This window comes from Squalius cephalus (genome assembly GCF_949319135.1).
Source record: "Squalius cephalus genome assembly, chromosome: 10".
Classification (NCBI taxonomy): Eukaryota; Metazoa; Chordata; class Actinopteri; order Cypriniformes; family Leuciscidae; genus Squalius; species Squalius cephalus.
Genome location: NC_137131.1, coordinates 29,249,661 through 29,270,084, shown reverse-complemented (window position 1 = coordinate 29,270,084; position 20,424 = coordinate 29,249,661). Strand labels below are relative to the sequence as shown.

General features: G+C 38.6%; 1 protein-coding gene across 1 annotated transcript in view; it reads left to right on the top strand.

Annotated features, from left to right (window-relative positions):
- The window catches only part of cygb2 (cytoglobin 2), a 38,307-nt gene extending 19,889 nt beyond the window's left edge, over window positions 1-18,418 (top strand). Inside the window, exons 2-3 of the mRNA XM_079883262.1 lie at window positions 16,236-16,467; window positions 17,415-18,418. Coding sequence (XP_079739388.1) covers window positions 16,236-16,467; window positions 17,415-17,579 — 397 coding nt within the window. The 3' untranslated portion in view covers window positions 17,580-18,418. The remainder of the gene's footprint in view (window positions 1-16,235; window positions 16,468-17,414) is intronic.
- Window positions 18,419-20,424: the final 2,006 nt, after the last annotated feature.

Here is a 20,424-nt window from a genome sequence, read left to right as displayed (position 1 = left end):
GTTACGCAAGCACACAAGCATAAGATGTCATCCTTTACAAGTATGAAATGTGTTACCAACTAACAAGGAGAAAGGCAGCAAAAAACATTGGATTTAACAGCTACAATTCTCAGTATTCTGATACTGAGTTTGATGGTAGTTTGTGCTCATAACTTTCATGCTAAATGTGCAGCTTGCATGAACCATGTTAAATCTCATTGAACAGTGCAGCATTGGTTATACTCTTGAGCACGCAATGGTTGGGCTCAACGTCTGTGTTTCTAGGAGAATGAAGTGACAGCTGCGTAGGTTACGCATGGCCAGCTATGAGCTGCCACACATTTTCATCTCTAGTCATGGGATCCAGGATGCATTTTAGTGTTTTGGCTAAAGGCTAAATCTAATAAATGAGCAAAATGCCTCCGGTTTGTCTCAGTGGCATAAAAGAACATCCAGAGAAGTGAAATGAGGTCAACACGAAGAGAGCAGTGCACTGTGGAATTCTAAGAAAAGGAATACTAGGTTAATAGATTTATTCACAGGAAAAAACATTAGTTGTCAGCAGAAGGATCTCATAACAACCTCAAACCAAGTTGAAGTCATATCACATGCACAGTAGCGCTATATGCAGTGATGTGTGTTTGTAATGAGGTTCAAAATCTCCTGCCATCCAGCCTCTAGAGAAACCTAGAGGAGCTAGAAATGTCGTTAAAACTGGTTACTACCTTGAGGAATACATTACCCCCCCCTCCCCCTCCCCCTCCCCCCTCCCCCCCATTGAAGTAATGCTGTAGGTGTTAATAACATACAGTACCTGTAGTATATGCATCACACCAATGTTTTTCCCTAAACAGTAAGGATTAAGAATTAATGCTCAGCAATATAATGTAGGATGTGTATCAATGCAGCATTAATCATTAATACAACAAATCATTTCAAATCATTTAAGCAAATGTGAACCTTTCAGTATTGTTACCATTACCTGTTTAAACAGCCTTGATCATTGATACTGTATGTTTTCAAACTACATGATATAATGCAACAGAGGCTACATGAATCATATTTTACTATCAGGACTGTTAACAATGGTTTGAAATGTTTGAGTTGTGAGATAACATATGAAATGATATTAATTAACTGTCATCATAGAATCATTTGGGGGATGGGATGAGGAGGAGGGAGGGTCGAGCTAGCCTCCGTTTTGTTTGAGAATACTTCGAACATCAACAAGAAGTGACGTCACCCAACATCGCTTAGAGCATCTTTAATGTGTTAATTACCACAATGGGTCGAAGCTATGGAATTCAACTTCCAGCCATCTGCAACTGGGATGTCACTGTACCAGATAAACTGGCGCATGCTACCTTGTGCCTTTGTTGTTCATGGCACAGGAATATTTCTGGAGGATGTTTGAGGTCTAGAATTCAAAGGTGGGACACTGAGGACATTTGCCTGAGGGCACTGCTATTTTGTAACGTGTCTAGGCCGGATGCAAGCGGCACAACGCTACAAAATACTTTAGAACCAGTTATAAACAGTGATGCTGTCCACACTGGATGCAGCATGAAATGACAAATCCTCGACAGTAAATTGATGCCCCATTCGATTTCTGATAAACTCCAAGCACTTGTACTACTTCTGATATAAAGGACAAATGTATTTGCTATGGTCGCCTTGTCGCATCCAGTGTACACATGCAACAAGTCATGTACAGTTTAGACACAGTGTAACAGCTGTTAGAAGTTTAGATTCTGGTTCACTGACAATTCTGTGCAGCCCAACTTACCCATCCTTCAAACATATTCTCTGACATTACATTCATTCTGCAACTGTCCCACAAACCTCAAACTTTATTGTGGTTGTGTGGCCTGTCAGACAATATCAAATCCATAACCATAATGGCATATTACTTAATAATGAGTTAATAGTCATGAGCTCAAGTCATAACATAATGATATCTTTTCAAATCATTAGCAAAGGATTCGTTAAAATGATGGCTAAAAGTTGAAATACATTACTTCAGCCCATTGTGGTAATTAACACATTCATTTACAGTATTATTGAATACTAGATGTTTATAGGGAATTAATCCATGACACATTAAATCAATAGCAATTAATATACGACTTAAACTATTAATCATATAGACTCTTTATTAGTTGCTGATGTGGCAGTCATTAATGAATGGATTAGGTCTTCATGAGTCATACATTAACTCAATATTAGGGGTGTGACGGTACACAAATTCGTACCAAAGATTTTGAGTATGGGTCTTTTGGTTCAGCATGCATGTGTTCTGACTGAGTACAATGTAGTTTTAACCACTGTACATGCAGAATTTCTCTGTGTGCAGAGTGTGTGTGTTTTCCACCTAAGATGGGAAAATATAGTTTATTTAATATAATTTACTTTGATGTTGCAAACACATCTGAAAAATAAGGACACTGCTGCTACGGAAAAAGTGCTTCAAACTAAATCAAAAACCTACATGGCTTGCCCATCGAATTACGTGGCCGTATTAAGTCCCATTCTCACCCTAACCCTAATCCTACCATCAGAACACCACCACTATATGTATATGGTCTGTGATAAAGACAGGTAGTAAGGCATGAGAACACAGGATTTTCAAAAAAAAAAAAAAAAAAAAAAGGTTTTTATTTTACCCATAAAAGGTAAAATAAAATAAAAAAAAGGGTTTATTTTAACCAGTTTTTTTTGTTCACACGAAGACCATTTTCAAAAACTTGCACTTTGAAATCCGTTTTTAAAAAGTTTGCATTTTCGGGCACCCAAAACGCCATTGTCGTGTAAACGAACGGCCAAAACGCATAAAAAGTTTTTAGTTTTTAGTCTGTCTGTGTCATTTTAGTTTCACTTTCACTTTCACTGACTTTTTCCTTTGTTATTTTCCCGCCACTCGTGTATCGTCATGGTAACATATGATTTGTCATTATGTTCAGCTGTGTTCACCTTATTATCGTCTGTATATAAGTTCCTGTGTTTTCAGTGTTTTTTGTCCGGTCTCATTAATGTGTTGTGGAGGTTATCCTGTGTGTCATTATATGTGAGTTATATTAAAGTACTATTTAATCCTTTATCATTGTCTTCGTGTTCCCTACAACCTGTGACACTGAGACAACAGACAGGTATTTAAAGGAGTCATAACCTAGTATTACCTTGGATACCCATGCTCTATTATAGTCTTTCAGGCCCTTCTAAAAAAGAAAAGTGGAAAAAAAAATAAACACAGAGCTCCTCTGACCCTTATTTCTAAAGGCATTATTGTCTCGCGAGATCTGATGCGATATTTTGGCTGTCGTGGACGGTCATTTTAATAATGCAAATGAGGAGCGCGTTGATTGGTGGCAGGAAGGAGGGGGGTTGACACCGCAGGTAACTCTTCAGCATATCATTCCAAAATGACATCATGGCGCAAGTTTTTTCTGATTTCTCATTACTATGACTGCCATGCTCCGTTAGCGTAACTTTAAATGTAACTGCAATCTCAGTCATTTGTTGTTTGCAAAGTAGCAGCCATTCCCAGAAATTAAAATCTCATATTTGAGTGCGCGTGCACGTGGGCTGTTTTACGAACCCAGGGGTAAACAAACGCTTCACTTTTAAATATCGGCTTCCCAGCCAGTGTATAATCGTTAGGCAATCATAACATACATTGATTCTCGTGGAAAAGTGAAAATTACAGGTTATGACTCCTTTAAGACAAACTGTGAGCTTACTATAAAAAAAAAACAGGGGAAACCATACAATCAACAAATTATTTACAATTCAACTTTTTCCAGTCAAGACTGCTATAACTGATAGATGCACACACCACAGCCAATGTCATTCATCTCACCTTCAATCCACCTCACAGTAACTTAAACTCAATAGAAACAAGGATAAGAGAACAGAAATAGCACAATGCAAGCTAGTAAGTGTGCACCCCAAACCAATGAATGAAGTACTAAAATAAATAAATACAAAATTGCAAATATGTCAAACAAAATCTGTGTAGCATTTTTATCAGATATAACATAAACCTTCAAATATATATTATAAACTTAAATTAAAGGGTAGAGGAAGAGAAAGAAAATTACTCTGTATCAGTATGTGAATGTATAGGTGGAATGTATGTGTTGGGAAATGAATACATGCAGAGTTACCCCCAATGTGTGGCTATCACGCGGTCACATAAATCGATGGGTGACAGAGTTTGGTTGTAATGGTGGCAGTCTGCTAAGCATTCTCGCCTTGAGTCTCTCAGTATCTGAGTGTAGGTTACTTAGAGCTAGAGCCCATCATGAGATTTTATTCCTGTAAATCTAGTTTTTCCTAGCACTGGCCTCCTCTTACTACAAGAGTCATCTAGCCAAGGTCCGCCTTTTGCACGAGGTGTAAAAATGCTAATGGTGTTACAGGGTAGATAGCAGCATAGGTAGCAAGCTACCTTCAAAAAGCCTCCCATGCAGATATCTCATGGGAGTTGTCAGGCCTTTCTCTCTAGAAAGTAAGAAGCAGAATACTCAGGCCTCCGCCCTTTAGAGCTGATTATTGTAGCTAGTTTATCCAGCTAGCCCTTAAAATTGAAAAATGATTTTTTCCGCTGAGCCCCTTGAATAAAATAATTCAAGTCATAAGGTTGAATGTCGTTGGCCACTTACAGTGGCTTCCATTTCCTTGGGTTTAGTAGAGAATATAAAATCTGTCTTGTAAAAAATACAAGATAATAGGCCTCGACCCTGATACATTCCTCATAGTCATGCTGATAGTACTCCCCTTTTTAGGGTCATTATTTAGAGTACCTTGCTACCCATAGCTCGTATGATATCACCCTTCATCATCCAGGCTCAGGTAGAGACCGATTAGATACTCCCTCCTCCCATTTGGAATGGTTGAGTATGCTCCCTTAGAGCCAAAGCACTGCCTGGGCGGATGCCTTTGATATTCGAAGCTCTAGGCCTTACAGTAGGCCTTCTCCCTGAGTAGGTCAGCCTGGTACACTTGTAAGGTACCCAATGTGTGTAAACAAGCGCTGGCCTGACATGCTGCCATGTACGACTTGCCCACCAGCTAAGAATTCATAGATCGAGGCTTGGTGGGCAGCATCGGGGCTTTACAGAACAACGCAGCGTCAGGGGAGTGATAAGCAGCCAGTGTCTCTTCAAACCTGGACATCGTCCCATAGCCATTTCCCTTTAGCCCCACGATCAATGAATAGTGGTGAACCGTGGGACTGGTTAGGCGGGAGGAGAATGGCTTCTTCCACCTCAGTGTGGAGATCTGGGACTAACAGTAAGCCCTGACGTGGAGGTTGTGGCTGTGACTGCTAATGCAGCTTGATTTTTCTCTTCACTTCCCGCTTCTCGGCTGGCCAGTCAATGTTTCATTTAGAAAACGAGACACAACCTCCATGAGCTCCTCATATCCCTCATCAGGGATACGGCAGGCGAATCACCAATATCCCCCACTTCAAAGCTGAGGGCTGAGAAAGGGCCAAAGCCTTCTCAAACCCCTCCACTTGTTCTATTTGCGAACCCCACAAATGTAGCCGACGCTCCTAATTCAGAGCCATGAGTATGACAGGTATACAATCGAGGCTGTGAGGAATAGACTTGCCATGTTATCAATGGTATCCGCTGTAAAAAGCTCCTAGATCACTAATAATGTTCCACAGCTCATGTGTTCTAGAGTTTTTTGTCTACAGAAATTTCTTGGAAAGACATTTTTGCAGTGTTTCATAAGCAGAACAATCCAAAAACACATTAAATAACAGTACAACCCTCTGAAGAGAGTACAACCCACAACTCACAGCCTCGCTTTTATTCTCATTAAAAATCATAGATCGCTCTCACAGAGCCAAGCCAGCCGGTGCTGAAGACCGAAACAAACATTCCGAAGAGAATACAGATATTCATCGTCCCAAGTTTCAAGACGTTATGGTAAGTATTGAGCACTGAAATTATACTCCAAAGTTCAGGACCCAGTATAAAGTTTAAAAGACATTTTGTGGAATTGCGAGTTCATGCATTCATTGGTTTCATGATCACGTTTTCCCGGTTACCACATAATTATCTGATGGTAGCCAATAGTTTTATTTTCCTCATGTCATATACTGTATGTCTACAATACTGTTTGCTTCTGAGATGTAATTTGTGTGATATGTGAGAACACAGTGCTGTTAGACACTTACTGCCTTTTAATATCAAATATGTCAAGCGTGTGATTATTTTTATTAATCCAATATATATATATATTTTTTAAACTTTAAGCAGTCCTGAAAACACAAAATAAACAATAAAGCAAAATCTACATAGCCTGACACAAGTATCATTCTCATTATATAATTAAGTAACTTCTGTTCTGTCAGCTGTCAGATGTGATGCAGGGAACTTTGTCATTAATTTGTCCTTTGTCCTTTGTTTTTATTTTTATTTGCAGATTTTAAAACCTATGCAGTGCTGCTTTTGAAAGTTTTCTTCACCACATCAAGACATCCTGTTATACAGAAGACTTTTTTTAATGTATTCATTGTTTTTCCTTATTTTAAATAAGGTATTTTCACAAAATATCCTGTGTTGGAATTGATTTGTTAATAAAGTCAAGTGACAAAATGTCAAACCTGTTGTCTGTGTTCTGTATTTTGCTTAATATATTTATGTTTTTCTTTTTCTTTTTCTCTTGGGATAGTGAGAAATAAAATTGCTACCAAAATTTAAAATATTTAATTGGACCAACAACACAGTTTGGTAAACTACATTTTCCATTGGCTCAATATATTATTTCTAATTGAGCCCATGTTAAAGGCCCACTGAAGTGCTGTGAAATGCACAGCATTATCCAATGTGTTGACGTAATTTCCACTGAAACAGGAAGACAGGGCCGGACATATCAAACAGCTCCACCTCGTTTCATTTATATCACAACCGGGGCAGAGCCGTTGAGTTTGGTAAAACTGCAGTTTCCTCTTAATGTCTAACAATTTCTCCTCATAATCTCCTCCATATCACTTTAAAATAGCATTCTTTTCTGAATTCAAATGGGTCTGATACATTTTCTTGTGTATATGATCTGCTCTGTCCTGTCAAGTCTCTGGACCGGAACAGACTGTGTGCACACTGCAGCAGTTCACGTGACGCTAATGTGAAACCAAACTTCATTCACCCCAATGGAAAGCATATTTACACTGTCTGAATCGTTGCCTGTCCCATATATAGTGCACTATGTGCCATTCACCATATCGAAAATATTAAATGTGTGAACAAGTGACCAATTTTAGTTGCAATTTCAGCGTCTATTTATAATGTAGGGGGCGGGATGCTTTCGATTCTAGAGAGCATTTGATTGGACAGAAAATTAGGTGAGAAGCTGAAGTGCAGGGTGATTTCTGTCACAATAACGAGTTCCAGATCCAAATGCAAGTAGCTCAAGTTTATTAGATAGAGAAAGTACTCAGATCAGACAAGATGCAGGAGACTGATGAAACTTGACAGACTATGCCATAATAGGAATACTCCGGGTGCACTTCAAGAGACTGGTCGATGTAAATCCCCGAACTGGTAATCCAGCGCCACACAGGACTCAGAGGAGAACGCGGGGATCAAACACAGCAGGCAGTTCTGACGAGGTAACTGGCAACGAGAACAAGACATGAGTGACGAACCGACACCCAGCATAACTCACTCCAGCTAGATATATATAATATAATTATGTAGAGGCAAAAGTGCAAATGTTTAGTTGCACCGGCACAAAAAAGGTCGCAAAATGATACCATTTAGTCGGGAGCCCCGAATTACAGTGGATCGCTATTGGCAAGTTGTGGCTATTAATATAATGTGTTTAGCGGGCAACTCACAGGCACCACGTTGGAGACCACTGCTATAACTCAACTATTCAAATATAATGTAAGCAAATTTAAAAGTGCAGTATAGGTAAGCCTTATAAACAAACTTTCTGTCAGTGGCTAGTAGGCCGACTCTTCTTCCTCAGTTGTTGTTTTTTTAAACGTATCATATAAGTGATCGTATTAGTGCCCCTGCTGTTGGCTGTTCATATTGCTTTATTAGACTTTGTGCCGACAGCCCTCGTTTGGTCGGCCGTTCTGGACTTTTCCAGAATGCACAGATTGTCAGTCCGTCCCTGACTACGGTCAAAACAACCGTATTGCCCTGGGAGGGTGGGAGGGCAGTGACAAAATCTAGCGCGATGTGGGACCAGGGTCTCGAAGGGACACATAGTGGTTGGAGTAACCCATCCGGTGGGTGATTGGAAGTCTTACCACGAGCACAGACTGAACATGCCAAAACTAAACTTCGAATGTCGCGAGCCATGGAAGGCCACCATAATCGTTGCTTGACCAAAAAACTGGTGCGATTGACTCCTGGATGACCCCACTGAATCACGTCGGACCGTAACTGCTCCGGCACGAATAAACGACTCGGTGGACACTCGGGCAGAGGCGTTACCCCTTCTAAGGCCGAAAGGACCTTCTACTCGATCTCCCATACGAGTGTGGAGACAATGGCCCTCATTTATCAATCTTGCGTAGAAACGGGCGTATATATTGGCGTAAGATTATGCTTACACTCCTCTCATCGCCTGATTTATGAAGCTGTGCGTACCTTTGAAATTCTGGTGTACGCAATACCTGCCCTTGATAAATGCTGCGGCTGAAATCGATCGTCATTAGAATAACACGCCCCTATATATATTCAAGTTTCCGCTCCCCCCACGCCCTCATTTTACGCCATGGACACACGGAAGACGGCAAATTAAAGAGAAACTTCTTTGAGAAAGAGAAAGCGAAACCAGAGAAGTGGAAAGAAACAAAATTGATTTCCAGATTTTTATTATTAATGACGCTTATTGTTATTTAGAAGAAGAATGTCGTTATTATTATTTGTATTATTATTATTTAAAAGAAGAAGAATGGCATTTTTATTATTTTGTCAGTCTGAATTATTTTTTTGGTCATTGAAAGCCTTTCATTACTAAACCCAGTCCGTGCATACCTGCCGGGCCTAACCCTGCCTAACCATCGTTTCAAAGAATAGTACAACGGCGAGCGCGTCGAGTATAAACGCCTCGTCAGTTTGGGGAGGTGCGCGCGCAGTCTGCGGAGACTCGCGCTGCGGAGCCAGGCGAAAGTATAAACAAGGCTTGAAACGTCAGGTAAAGCGCACAGGCTCGCAACTGAAGGAATACATATGCCTACAAATCAAATGATTTGGTAAAGTCACACAAATTAATCATTGAAGTCCATGTTGCACAAAAATAAACATTGAAGTTTATAATTACTATGTTGTTGTTTTTTTTACAGTGGGTCATAATATATCATATCTTTTAGTTTGTCAGTGCGTTTTGTGGTGTTAGGAATTGTTTTTCTGCGCATTCCCGCACTCAAAACGTGCGTACACCACCTCCTGAGCAGGTGTAGGATTTGAGCGTGCCGTACGCCAAAGTCCATATTGATAAATCTCAAAGTCACCGTGGTTTTGGGTGTACGCCAGGTGTACGCTGGAAATTTGGTGTACGCACTTTTGATAAATGAGGGCCAATGAGTCTCTCAGGAAAAATGCACTTGGGAGTGGACGGGCGAACAGAACGGTCAAATATTCGAGATAAAGCATCGGGTTTGATGTTCTTAGAACCCGGACGATACGATAGTAAAAAGTCAAAACGTCCAAAAAAAAGTGCCCACCGAGCCTGCCTGGAGTTAAGTCGTTTAGCAGACCTGATATATTCAACGTTCTTATGATCGGTCCAGAAGATAAAAGGTACCCCCGAACCCTCTAGCCAATGGCGTCACTCTTCCAACGCTAGCTTGACTGCCAGTAACTCTCTGTTACCAATGTCATAATTACACTCAGCAGACGATAAACGATGAGAAAAAAACGTGCAAGTGTGCATCTTATCTTATGGGTGAGCGCTGGGAAAGAACCGCTCCTACCCCCACCTCTGATGTGTCGACCTCCACCACAAACTGACGTGATGGATCAGGGGCTACAAGAATGGGAGCTGAAACGAAGTGGCTCTTGAGGTTGGTAAATGCAGCCTCAGCTGCACCAGACCACCTGAACGTCGTCTTGGTGGAGGTCAAGGCAGTCAGAGGAGCGGCTAGTTGGCTGAAATTGCGAATGAAACGCCGGTAAAAATTGGCGAACCCCAGAAACCTCTGTAGGGCCTTACGGGAATCTGGAGTTGACCAATCCACCACAGCCTTAACCTTGTCAGGATCCATGCACACACCCTCGGAGGAGATGATATAACCCAGAAATGGAACCGACTGTGCATGGAACGAACATTTCTCCGCCTTGACAAAAAGACCATTCTCTAACAGTCTCTGGAGCACTCGTCTGACGTGCTGAACGTGTTCCTGGAGAGAAGAAGAAAATATCAATATGTCATCCAGGTAAACATATATGAACTGATCTACCATATCTCTCAGCACGTCATTCACGAGTGCCTGGAAAACTGCGGGGGAGTTGGACAGCCCGAAAGGCATAACCAAATATTCAATGTGCCCCTTGGGGGTGTTAAAAGCAGTCTTCCATTCATCCCCCTTCCTTATGCGAACCAAATGATAAGCGTTACATAAGTCCAATTTTGTGAAGACGGATGCTCCCTGCAACCGCTAGAAGGCTGAAGACATCAACGGCAAAGGATAGGTATTCTTTACCGTGATGTTGTTCAACCCTCGGTAGTCAATACAAGGTCGCAGAGAACCATCCTTCTTACCCACAAAAAAGAACCCTGCCCCCGCTGGATAAGAGGAAGGGCGGATGAACCCACATGTCAGAGAATCAGAAATATATTTCTCCATGGCCTCCCTTTCTGGGGCAAAAAGTGAGTATAACTTGCCCTTAGGCGGAGACATACCTGGCAGTAAATCTATAGCACAGTCATAGGGACGATGCGGAGGTAGAGAAGCAGCCCGAGACTTACTGAACACTCCCTTCAGGTCCAGATACTCCGAAGGCACATTAGACAAATCCATGTGTTCATCCTGAAACACAGAACAAGACACAGAAGAACACGCAGACAACAAACAAGTGGCATGACAAAATTCACTCCAAGCGAAAACAGAATTCATACGGCAGTTTATATGAGGATTATGGAGCGCCAGCCAGGGGTGTCCCAGAACCACAGGAGCAGAAGGAGAGTCGATCAAAAGAAAGTCAATATCCTCAGAATGATTGCCTGAGGTGACGAGTCTTACGGTGGCAGTGGAATGTGTGACTGAGGGTAATAGTTGACCATTAAGTGCAATGACCGAGATAGGTTGAGAGAGTGTCATCACCGGCATCATGAGCTTAAGAGCCAGGTTAATGTCTAAAAAATTACCCTCCGCTCCTGAGTCAACCAGAGCCTCACAATCAAAACTCTGAGAAGGTAATCTCAAACTCACAGAAAGGTGAGTAGCTGAAAAAGAGGATTAAGTCAGTGTAGTTCCACCCGTCAGTAACCTCTTACCTACTGGCGGGTGCTGGCTTTTACCGGACACTGCAGAGCGATGTGACCGGCGGCTCCACAATACAGACACAGTCCCCTCTCTCTTCTTCTTTGTTTCTCCTGTTGCAATAGACGGGACCTGCCCATTTGCATGGGTTCAGGATCTGGAAAAGACAGTTTCACCAGGAGAAAAAGACACCTTACTCTATGCACTGGCAGGCCACTCTCGCCGTGTCCGTGGACCCCGTCGCCGTAGTCTCGTATCCACCTGAATAGCCATATCTATAAGTTTATCCACCCCCGCGGGTAAATCCAAAGAGTAAATTTCATCCTTTATGGTCTCAGAAAGTCCGTATAAAAACATGTCCCATTGAGCCTCTGAATTCCAGCCACACTCCGCAGCCAATGTGCAAAATTCAATTGAATAGTCTGTTACAGTACGATCTCCGTGACACAGCTCCGCGAGAAGTCACGCAGCGTCTCTACCAGAAGCAGCGCGATCAAAGAACTTTCTGAGCTCCCGGGAGAATGTCTCAAATGAAGCACAGCACGGAAGTCTCTGTTCCCACACAGTAGTTCCCCAACTGGCCGCTCGACCCGAGAGCAGGGTTATAACAAAGGCCACCTTAGCCTCCTCCGTAGGAAATGATGAAGGTTGAAGAGAGATGTACAGAGAACATTTGGCTAAAAACGAGCGACATAACTGGGGCTCACCGGAGTAGAATGCTGGAGGCGGAAGACGGGGCTCAGTGGCACGAGTGGTCTGACTCTGAGCGGCAAAAGCAGATGGGATGGCGGTGACTTGTTGTTGCACAGACGCAGTCTCAGTCCTTAGTTGTTGCAGCTGGGTCGTTAGTTCGGAGACTTGGGTCACCAGCGCCTGAACAGCGCGAATGTTGCATGCGAATATCGCTCTTTGACAGGATTGCGCTCAATTCGGACACACTTGCTGGATCCATGATGTTGGTCGGTTCGTTCTGTCACAATAACGAGTTCCAGATCCAAATGCAAGTAGCTCAAGTTTATTAGACAGAGAAAGTACTCAGATCAGACAAGATGCAGGAGACTGATGAAACTTGACAGACGATACCATAATAGGAATACTCAGGGTGTACTACAAGAGACTGGTCGATGTAAATCCCCGAACTGGTAATCCAGTGCCACACAGGACTCAGAGGAGAACGCGGGGATCAAACACAGCAGGCAGTTCTGACGAGGTAACTGGCAACGAGAACAAGACATGAGTGATGAACCGACACCCAGCATAACTCACTCCAGCTAGATATAGGCAGTAAACTAGCTGCAGCTGAAGTGACTGATTGGAGTAATGAGCTGGTCACTAGGCAACAAACAAGCAACACATACATAGACCCAACACCTACCACACACCAACAGATCCACAAAATGAACACAAGGATTTGTGAACCGTGACAGATTTCATCAAAATCATTGATCCATATTGGCGGAAGTGAGAGACTTTAAGTTTTGAATGCTTATATCTTCTAAATGCGAATTTTGTCATTGTTTTGGAGCACACCAGCTTATAGATAACATGCTAAATACATAAGTATTGTGGTATTTCAAGTTTCTTACTGACACACCCACCACACTCATAAACTCTGTACAATCCTGAGCTTCCCACTTATTTACGACTTTGTGGTGGCGTTGATGTGTATTCAACTAGTAAACATGATCTTTCCGATATGACTTGAACACACCAACAGTCATGCTGATATATATGGGGCGCCGTTTTTAAAGTGGCTCACGCTGAAAATAACAGCAACATTTTGTCACATTTAGCTTCAAACAATGTTTAAAAAACTGGTATGAATTTTTGACGGTCACTTTTCAGCACATTTACATGTACAACAATATTTGTCAACTTAGAGATATTTTAAATAGTTAAATCTAAATATTAAATGTTACACCTAAATGTTAAATCTAAATGCTAAATCTAAATCTAAATCTAAATCTAAATGTTAAATCTAAATCTAAATGTTAAATCTAAATGTTAAATCTAAATGTTAAATCTAAATATTAAATCTAAATCTAAATCTAAATGTTAAATCTAAATGTTAAATCTAAATGTTAAATCTAAATCTAAATCTAAATGTTAAATCTAAATATTAAATCTAAATCTAAATCTAAATGTTAAATCTAAATGTTAAATCTAAATCTAAATATAAATGTTGTATCTAAATGTTTCAGGTGAAACTAAATATTTAACTAATATGCAAATTCAAAATGCCGGTAACCGGAAGTGCCAAAATAAAAGCTCGAGGAGGTCAGTGTGTGTTTATAGCATGGTTTATAGTGTCAAATAACAAATAAAAACCATCTCATCCGAGGAAATGGACTCTTGGACATGGATTATCGTGATAATAACTACCTAAAATAATAAACACGTTTGGAGAAACTGTATTTGAAGAGTAGGCTAGTGTCACTTTTATGAAAAATGCGGGACTTATGACCTGTAGCCATAATAGCCAGCCACGAGGGGGCTCACTTTGACTGAATGTCATGTCATCACTCTGTCATCACTCTCTGTCATGTTCGCTTGCTTAAAGGCCAGCAAGAGCCTATATCCCCGCCCGCCCCTGACCAGGTACGGTAATGTTACTGTCGTTCAAAATGTCCAACGAATCTGCGTTAGCCGAGAGCATCGGCAGAGCCGTCCTGGCGGCTATTCAAAATGTTTCAACAATGACAGCAACCGCCCCATTATTTTAGGTAGTTATTATCACGATAATCCATGTCCAAGAGACCATTTCCTCGGATGAGATGGTTTTTGTTTGTTATTTGACACTATAAACCATGCTATAAACACACACTGACTGTCACATCCACCGTCTGTCATCGTCTTGTCATCACTACAGTTCCCAGAATCCTCCTTGTTTCCACACCTGAACTCACTCCCTCCATTACCCACCTGTTCATCATCATCATTTGCATCACCTGTCTTGTGTTCATCTGTCTGTGTATTTAAGTTCTCCCTTTTTCACTATTCAGTTGTCGGTCAATGTTTGTGTTGTTAGCACTCTGTCTGTGCACGCACACTGTTTCGAATATTCTTCAGTTTAAATAAATATATTGAGTATTTTGGATCTTTGCCTGGAATTTCATCTTCTTCAACCCTGAGACGTTACACTGACCTCCTCGAGCTTTTATTTTGGCACTTCCGGTTACCGGCATTTTGAATTTGCATATTAGTTAAATATTTAGTTTCACCTGAAACATTTAGATTCAACATTTAGATTTAGATTTAACATTTAGATTCAACATTTAGATTTAGAAATAGATTTAACATTTAGATTTAACATTTAGATTTAACATTTAGATTTAGATTTAGATTTAACATTTAGATTTAACATTTAGATTTAGATTTAATATTTAGATTTAACATTTAGATTTAGATTTAACATTTAGATTTAACATTTAGATTTAGATTTAACATTTAGATTTAGATTTAACATTTAGGTGTAACATTTAATATTTAGATTTAACTATTTAAAATATCTCTAAGTTGACAAATATTGTTGTACATGTAAATGTGCTAAAAATGACCGTCAAAAATTCATACCAGTTTTTTAAACATTGTTTGAAGCTAAATGTGACAAAATGTTACTGTTATATTCAGCGTGAGCCGCTTTACAAACGGCGCCCCATAGATATAGAGCCATATTGCACAACTGTGAGTGTGATATTGCTTATCAGTTTGATGGCAAAAGTATGTAAATAAATAAGAAACAACCACAGAGTGTCTTAAAAAAATATCTCAGATTCGAGGACCATCAAAATGAACTCTATTATAATAGCTAAAGCTTTCTGAACAGACAATTGCACTCTTTGCAAATATTAACATTCTGTACAATTTTGTATGTTACAGCTAAATATGCAGTTTTGTAATGTTTATGTAGCTAAAAGTTTTCAGTCATCTTTTAACAGGATACTGCCAGGCACAAAGCTGACAATTTTAAAGCCAACTGCGGAACTGAAAACAGAAACAGAGGAGCAGTTGTCATTTATGAGAGATTTGCACTCTTGAATATTAGAGTATAATATGTTCATTATCAATGCTGAGGCTCTTAAACCAACAGAGCTAAAGCACTGTAGTGACTGGTTGGTTTGAACTCTTACTCTCTCACTCTCTCTGTCTGTGCACCTGCCTCTCATTTTCCCTGCTGTGACTTAATGACACCCTTCTCATCAGAGCCACTTCAGCTCTGCACTGCAGTCTTACACCACGCTGCCATTCATTGCCCAAAATTTCTCTCTCTGCTTTTAGCTTTATTCATTCCTCCTTCCTAGTCTTCCAGTCTATAATTTTTCATAATTTGCATTTATTGGCTTGTGTCTATCTAATTTATGCAGCTTGTGCTCTCTGGATTCCAAAGGCATAAATACTCTATTTCTTCTTAGCTGAGAAGTATACCCATGGGCAAAATGTTAACAAAGAGTGATGGCTTTGGTTATCATGGGCCTTAGAACATTTCTAGTGTCTTACTGTAATAAACTGATAAAAAATATGTCTTAGCTTCTGAGGCCAGTATGAATTTAAACATTCTATCTCTACTACAATGTTAACAAATATTTTGTGATATCCTACATATAATTAAAACGCAAACATACAGCAAATGTAAAAATGACACAATATAAAAGCAATTTTCATCAAAGTTTTCTTTGATGAAAAAGCCACAGTTTGTGTTACTGCTGGATAATAGAAATCAAACCTTCTTTTGAAATGTTAACTTGGAAGTCTATTAAACTCTGGTTGCAATATTAGATGGTCTTGTTTCTGTGTTTCTCAGATTCTTTGTGAACTTCCCCTCAGCAAAGCAGTACTTCAGTCAGTTCCAGGATATGGAAGATCCAGAAGAGATGGAGAAAAACTCTCAGCTGAGGAAACATGCCCGTCGTGTCATGAATGCCATCAACACAGTTGTGGAGAACCTTCATGATCCAGAGAAGGTTTCATCTGTGCTGGGACTAGTGGGAAAAGCACATGCCCTCAAATACAAAGTGGAGCCAATGTACTTCAAAGTAAGAAAAATAAGATTTAAGAAAATAATGTAACACTTTATTTTACAGTGTCGTTACGTATGTTACATGTACTTACCATAGTAATAACAATAAATTATGCATAATTACATGCAACTAACCCTCAACCAAATCCTACCCTAACCCTATAGGAAGTACATGTAGTTGCTTAATATTACTCAGTACTTAAATAAAAAATTACACTGTAACAATGACACCTTAAAATAAAGTGTAACCAAAAATAATTTTGCCCACTGGCACAAAGTGTTAGGATTGCAGTTGCCAAATGATTAAATATCTGGGATGATAACAAGTTTGAGAATTTTATCTTAATAAGGGATGACTCATGAATTAGAAGAATCACTATCCCCTCATTCATCACTACTGAGTAAGGCACTCCAGGTTAGACATTTTATCTCTAGCTGTTACAAACCTTATGGTTTCAGTAATTGATCTTTTCATGGCACAAAACATGCATTTTCTTTTTTAATGTGCATTAAATCAATTACTTTTTTCAGGCTTTGGAGAGTTTTCATTTCATAAAGCAAATTAAATTTGACATCATAATATTTGTAGTTGTTGTGGTCTAAAGCATTCTCTGGATACGATTACATTCTGCCCCTAAGAGATGGTGAATTTAGATCTTGACAAAACATTTAATTCACGTGTATTTTCAACAGATTAGGGTCTTGAAGTGGCAAAGTTTTCATCTGACATGCATTAGTCATAGGGGTTTGTTTTTAAAGATAATATCATAAGATAAATCACTTCCTCCAGGGTCATGAATGAAAATATTAAGACACTTTTGTTAATTGATAGGCAGCTTTACCTATACCAATATGCACTGTAAACCAGGCGAAAGCTAGATTCCTTACTAAACCAACCAATGATCTATTTGTGCTCTGTTTCAATCCTCTTTCAACAATTTACTTTATTTCTTTTCACAACAGATCTTAAGTGGGGTTATTCTGGAGATACTTGCAGAGGATTTTGGAGAGTGCTTTACCCCAGAGGTGCAGACATCCTGGACCAAACTGATGGCAGCATTGTACTGGCATATCACGGGGGCTTATACTGAGGTGGGGTGGGTCAAACTCTCCAGCTCAGCAGTCTGAGCAGGCCTGGAGCATTTGTTCCCACTGCACATGAACATTAGTTATGAACCATCAGTTTGGCTAGCCAAAGGACTGAATTATAAAGAAAAACATAAATGAAATAGAATCGGAAAGAAGTGAGGCTGAAATCTAAAATGTTTTTCATCATAGGTGTCATTCTCTTTTACCCAATTTTATACATATTATTTTTAGTATATATATATATAACACCAACCTCAAATATGTTGTCTTTGCTGTATAGTGAAATGTGCTTGTGTGTCTTTTAGGGCTAGTATCTTGTGTTTCTATATACATCATAAAACAAATCACAATACAATTCATTATAACATTGCACCTGCATCACAAAACCTATATTAAAGACTTAATATAGAACAACTTTATCAAGAGTTCTTGACTCGTTCTCCAAACTGCAAACCACACAAGTCTAGATTTTTTTAGTACTTTATTCATGTTTATTGAACTTAAGCTCCTCACATATTAGAGGTACAAGAGATCACATTAGGGTACAACAGGGCTAAAGGCGCACCTGGGTAAAATGTGACTTTTATTTTATTTTCCTCAAAACCCCTAAATGGCACAAAAGCTTGCCATAGCACTTTTCAAAACATCCGCTTTTCAAGATGCACGTAGAAATTTGGCTGATCCTTGACACAATTGCGGGCAGCAGCACAAAGTTGATTCTGTGCTAAATGTATCTAATATTTGATGTTTTTTAAAATGTTGTAGATTTAAGTAGCTGATGAGAATCGCTGAAAGTCTTGAATATATTTTGAAACAAAGGTCTTCCTAATGATTTTCAGTTTTGTTCAAGGTAATTAAAGCACCAGTTTTTTTTTTTTTTGTTTGTTTTTTTAAATAATGGAAGAATATGTTGGGGCTAAAGGCACAATAATTAACATGATAATAAATAGCTGGCTGACTTTTCCATTTGTTGACATGACATGTTTAGATTCAGATGGTAAATTTTATATATTAAGTTGGGTGTCCAACTTAGAGATAATCACAATATGTATGATGAAACCATATTTAAAAATGTGATATTAATCACATAATAAAATATAATTTATTGTTACTATATAAATCTATATTAAATTATTATGGGATCTCCTTCAATGCTTTCAGAAACTTTAGTTTTTAAAATAATGTTGTTTATGTATTTTTTAAATATATTAGTATATTAACATACTTTAATTTGTCACAAATCACCTCAGTTTGACCTTTTCTCCCTGCCTTGTTTGTTGTCATAGTTACAGATTTGATTTAGTCATTCAGTTCAGGGGGCTGTTCCATAAAACAAGATTAGAGTATAAGCCAGGCTTATTTCGGTTAGTCAGACTTATTGTCGGTGGATTCTGTTTCATAAAGCAAACTTAAAATAGTTCAAACTCAGTTACCCTGGCAACTTATGCTGGGAAACTAGCCTGGTCCAGGGCAGGCTAACTGTCAGGCTAAGCCTCAGTTGTTACACAGATCCTCTAACACTGACCGACAAGAACACAATGATATTACCACTGACACTCTCTCATACCATTATTGGACTTTATTAACCACTATTAGTCCAAAAATAAATACACAGTATACAGAAAATCAACTTAAATAAGGCTACAATGATAAATTAGACAATATAGACCTATATATATATATATAGATAGATAGATAGATAGGCCTAAATACAATATATGTATACTACAGGTTTTCTTTTTTTACTGGCTGAATGTTTTGTGCCCAAGATTTAATTAGATTGTTTTAAAGATTTATGAATACATTTCTCTCTGGTTTTGTTTGGCAGCTGTAGTACATGTTTATGATTAGAAGAACATTATAACACAATCTGAAAAATGCTTTGTAAAGCAGAAGTTAGAATCACAAAATTAAAAATAAATAATTACAAAAGCAGAGTATAAATTTTAACTGGTAAGATGAATCTGAGCTTAGTAATTGACAGTATTAGCCTACATTTGATTTACCCCATTACAATAGTCCCTTTACAGTTATTGCTATATCATAAAAATATACACACAGGTTTAAAATTCTAAATAAGGCACATCTAATGTCCAAATAACAAATATTTTAGTATATATATATATATATATATATATATATATATATATATATATATATAATGTACTTTATTATGTCTTTCAATTCAAACACATTTAACACAATTATACAAATTGACAGTTCCTTTAAAGACATCATATTTTCCCCCAATAAATATTCCTTATTTTTCCTTCTACTTTTTTTCTTTTGTGATAATACCCACCAACACATAGCCTAAAAACACACATGATTAGAACAATAACCAAAAAGCAAAAAGTACATAGACACTTTTACATATGATTTAAGGGGGAAAAGACAAAAAACAATAAAAATAGTAATACAATTTTAACATTAACATATTTATATCAAACTCTTATAATGACACATAATTTCTAATAGTTATTCAAGTAATATTATTTGAATATCAAATATTCAATATTAAATAAGTAAATAAATAAAATAACAAATAACTAGAAATAAAAGGGAGGGAGGGTTATATAAAAATGTAGTTAATGTAGGCTAATACACAGCAAAATCCCCAGTGTTAAATTAACACTCCTCAGTGTTTATATGTGTCCACACTACAGGGTGTTAAAAATTAACACTGAAGCAGTGTTGAAGTTAATGAGATAATTAAGTTAACACTGAAACAGTGTTGAAGTTAATGAGATAATTAAGTGATTAATTAAGTGATTGGCCATTAGTGGTGACACCTGATGTTAATAAGCAGAATCATTGACGGAAAGAGAAAAAACAATAACAGAAAAAAGAGAAACACAAGAATTACAACTGACTTCGAGTCATT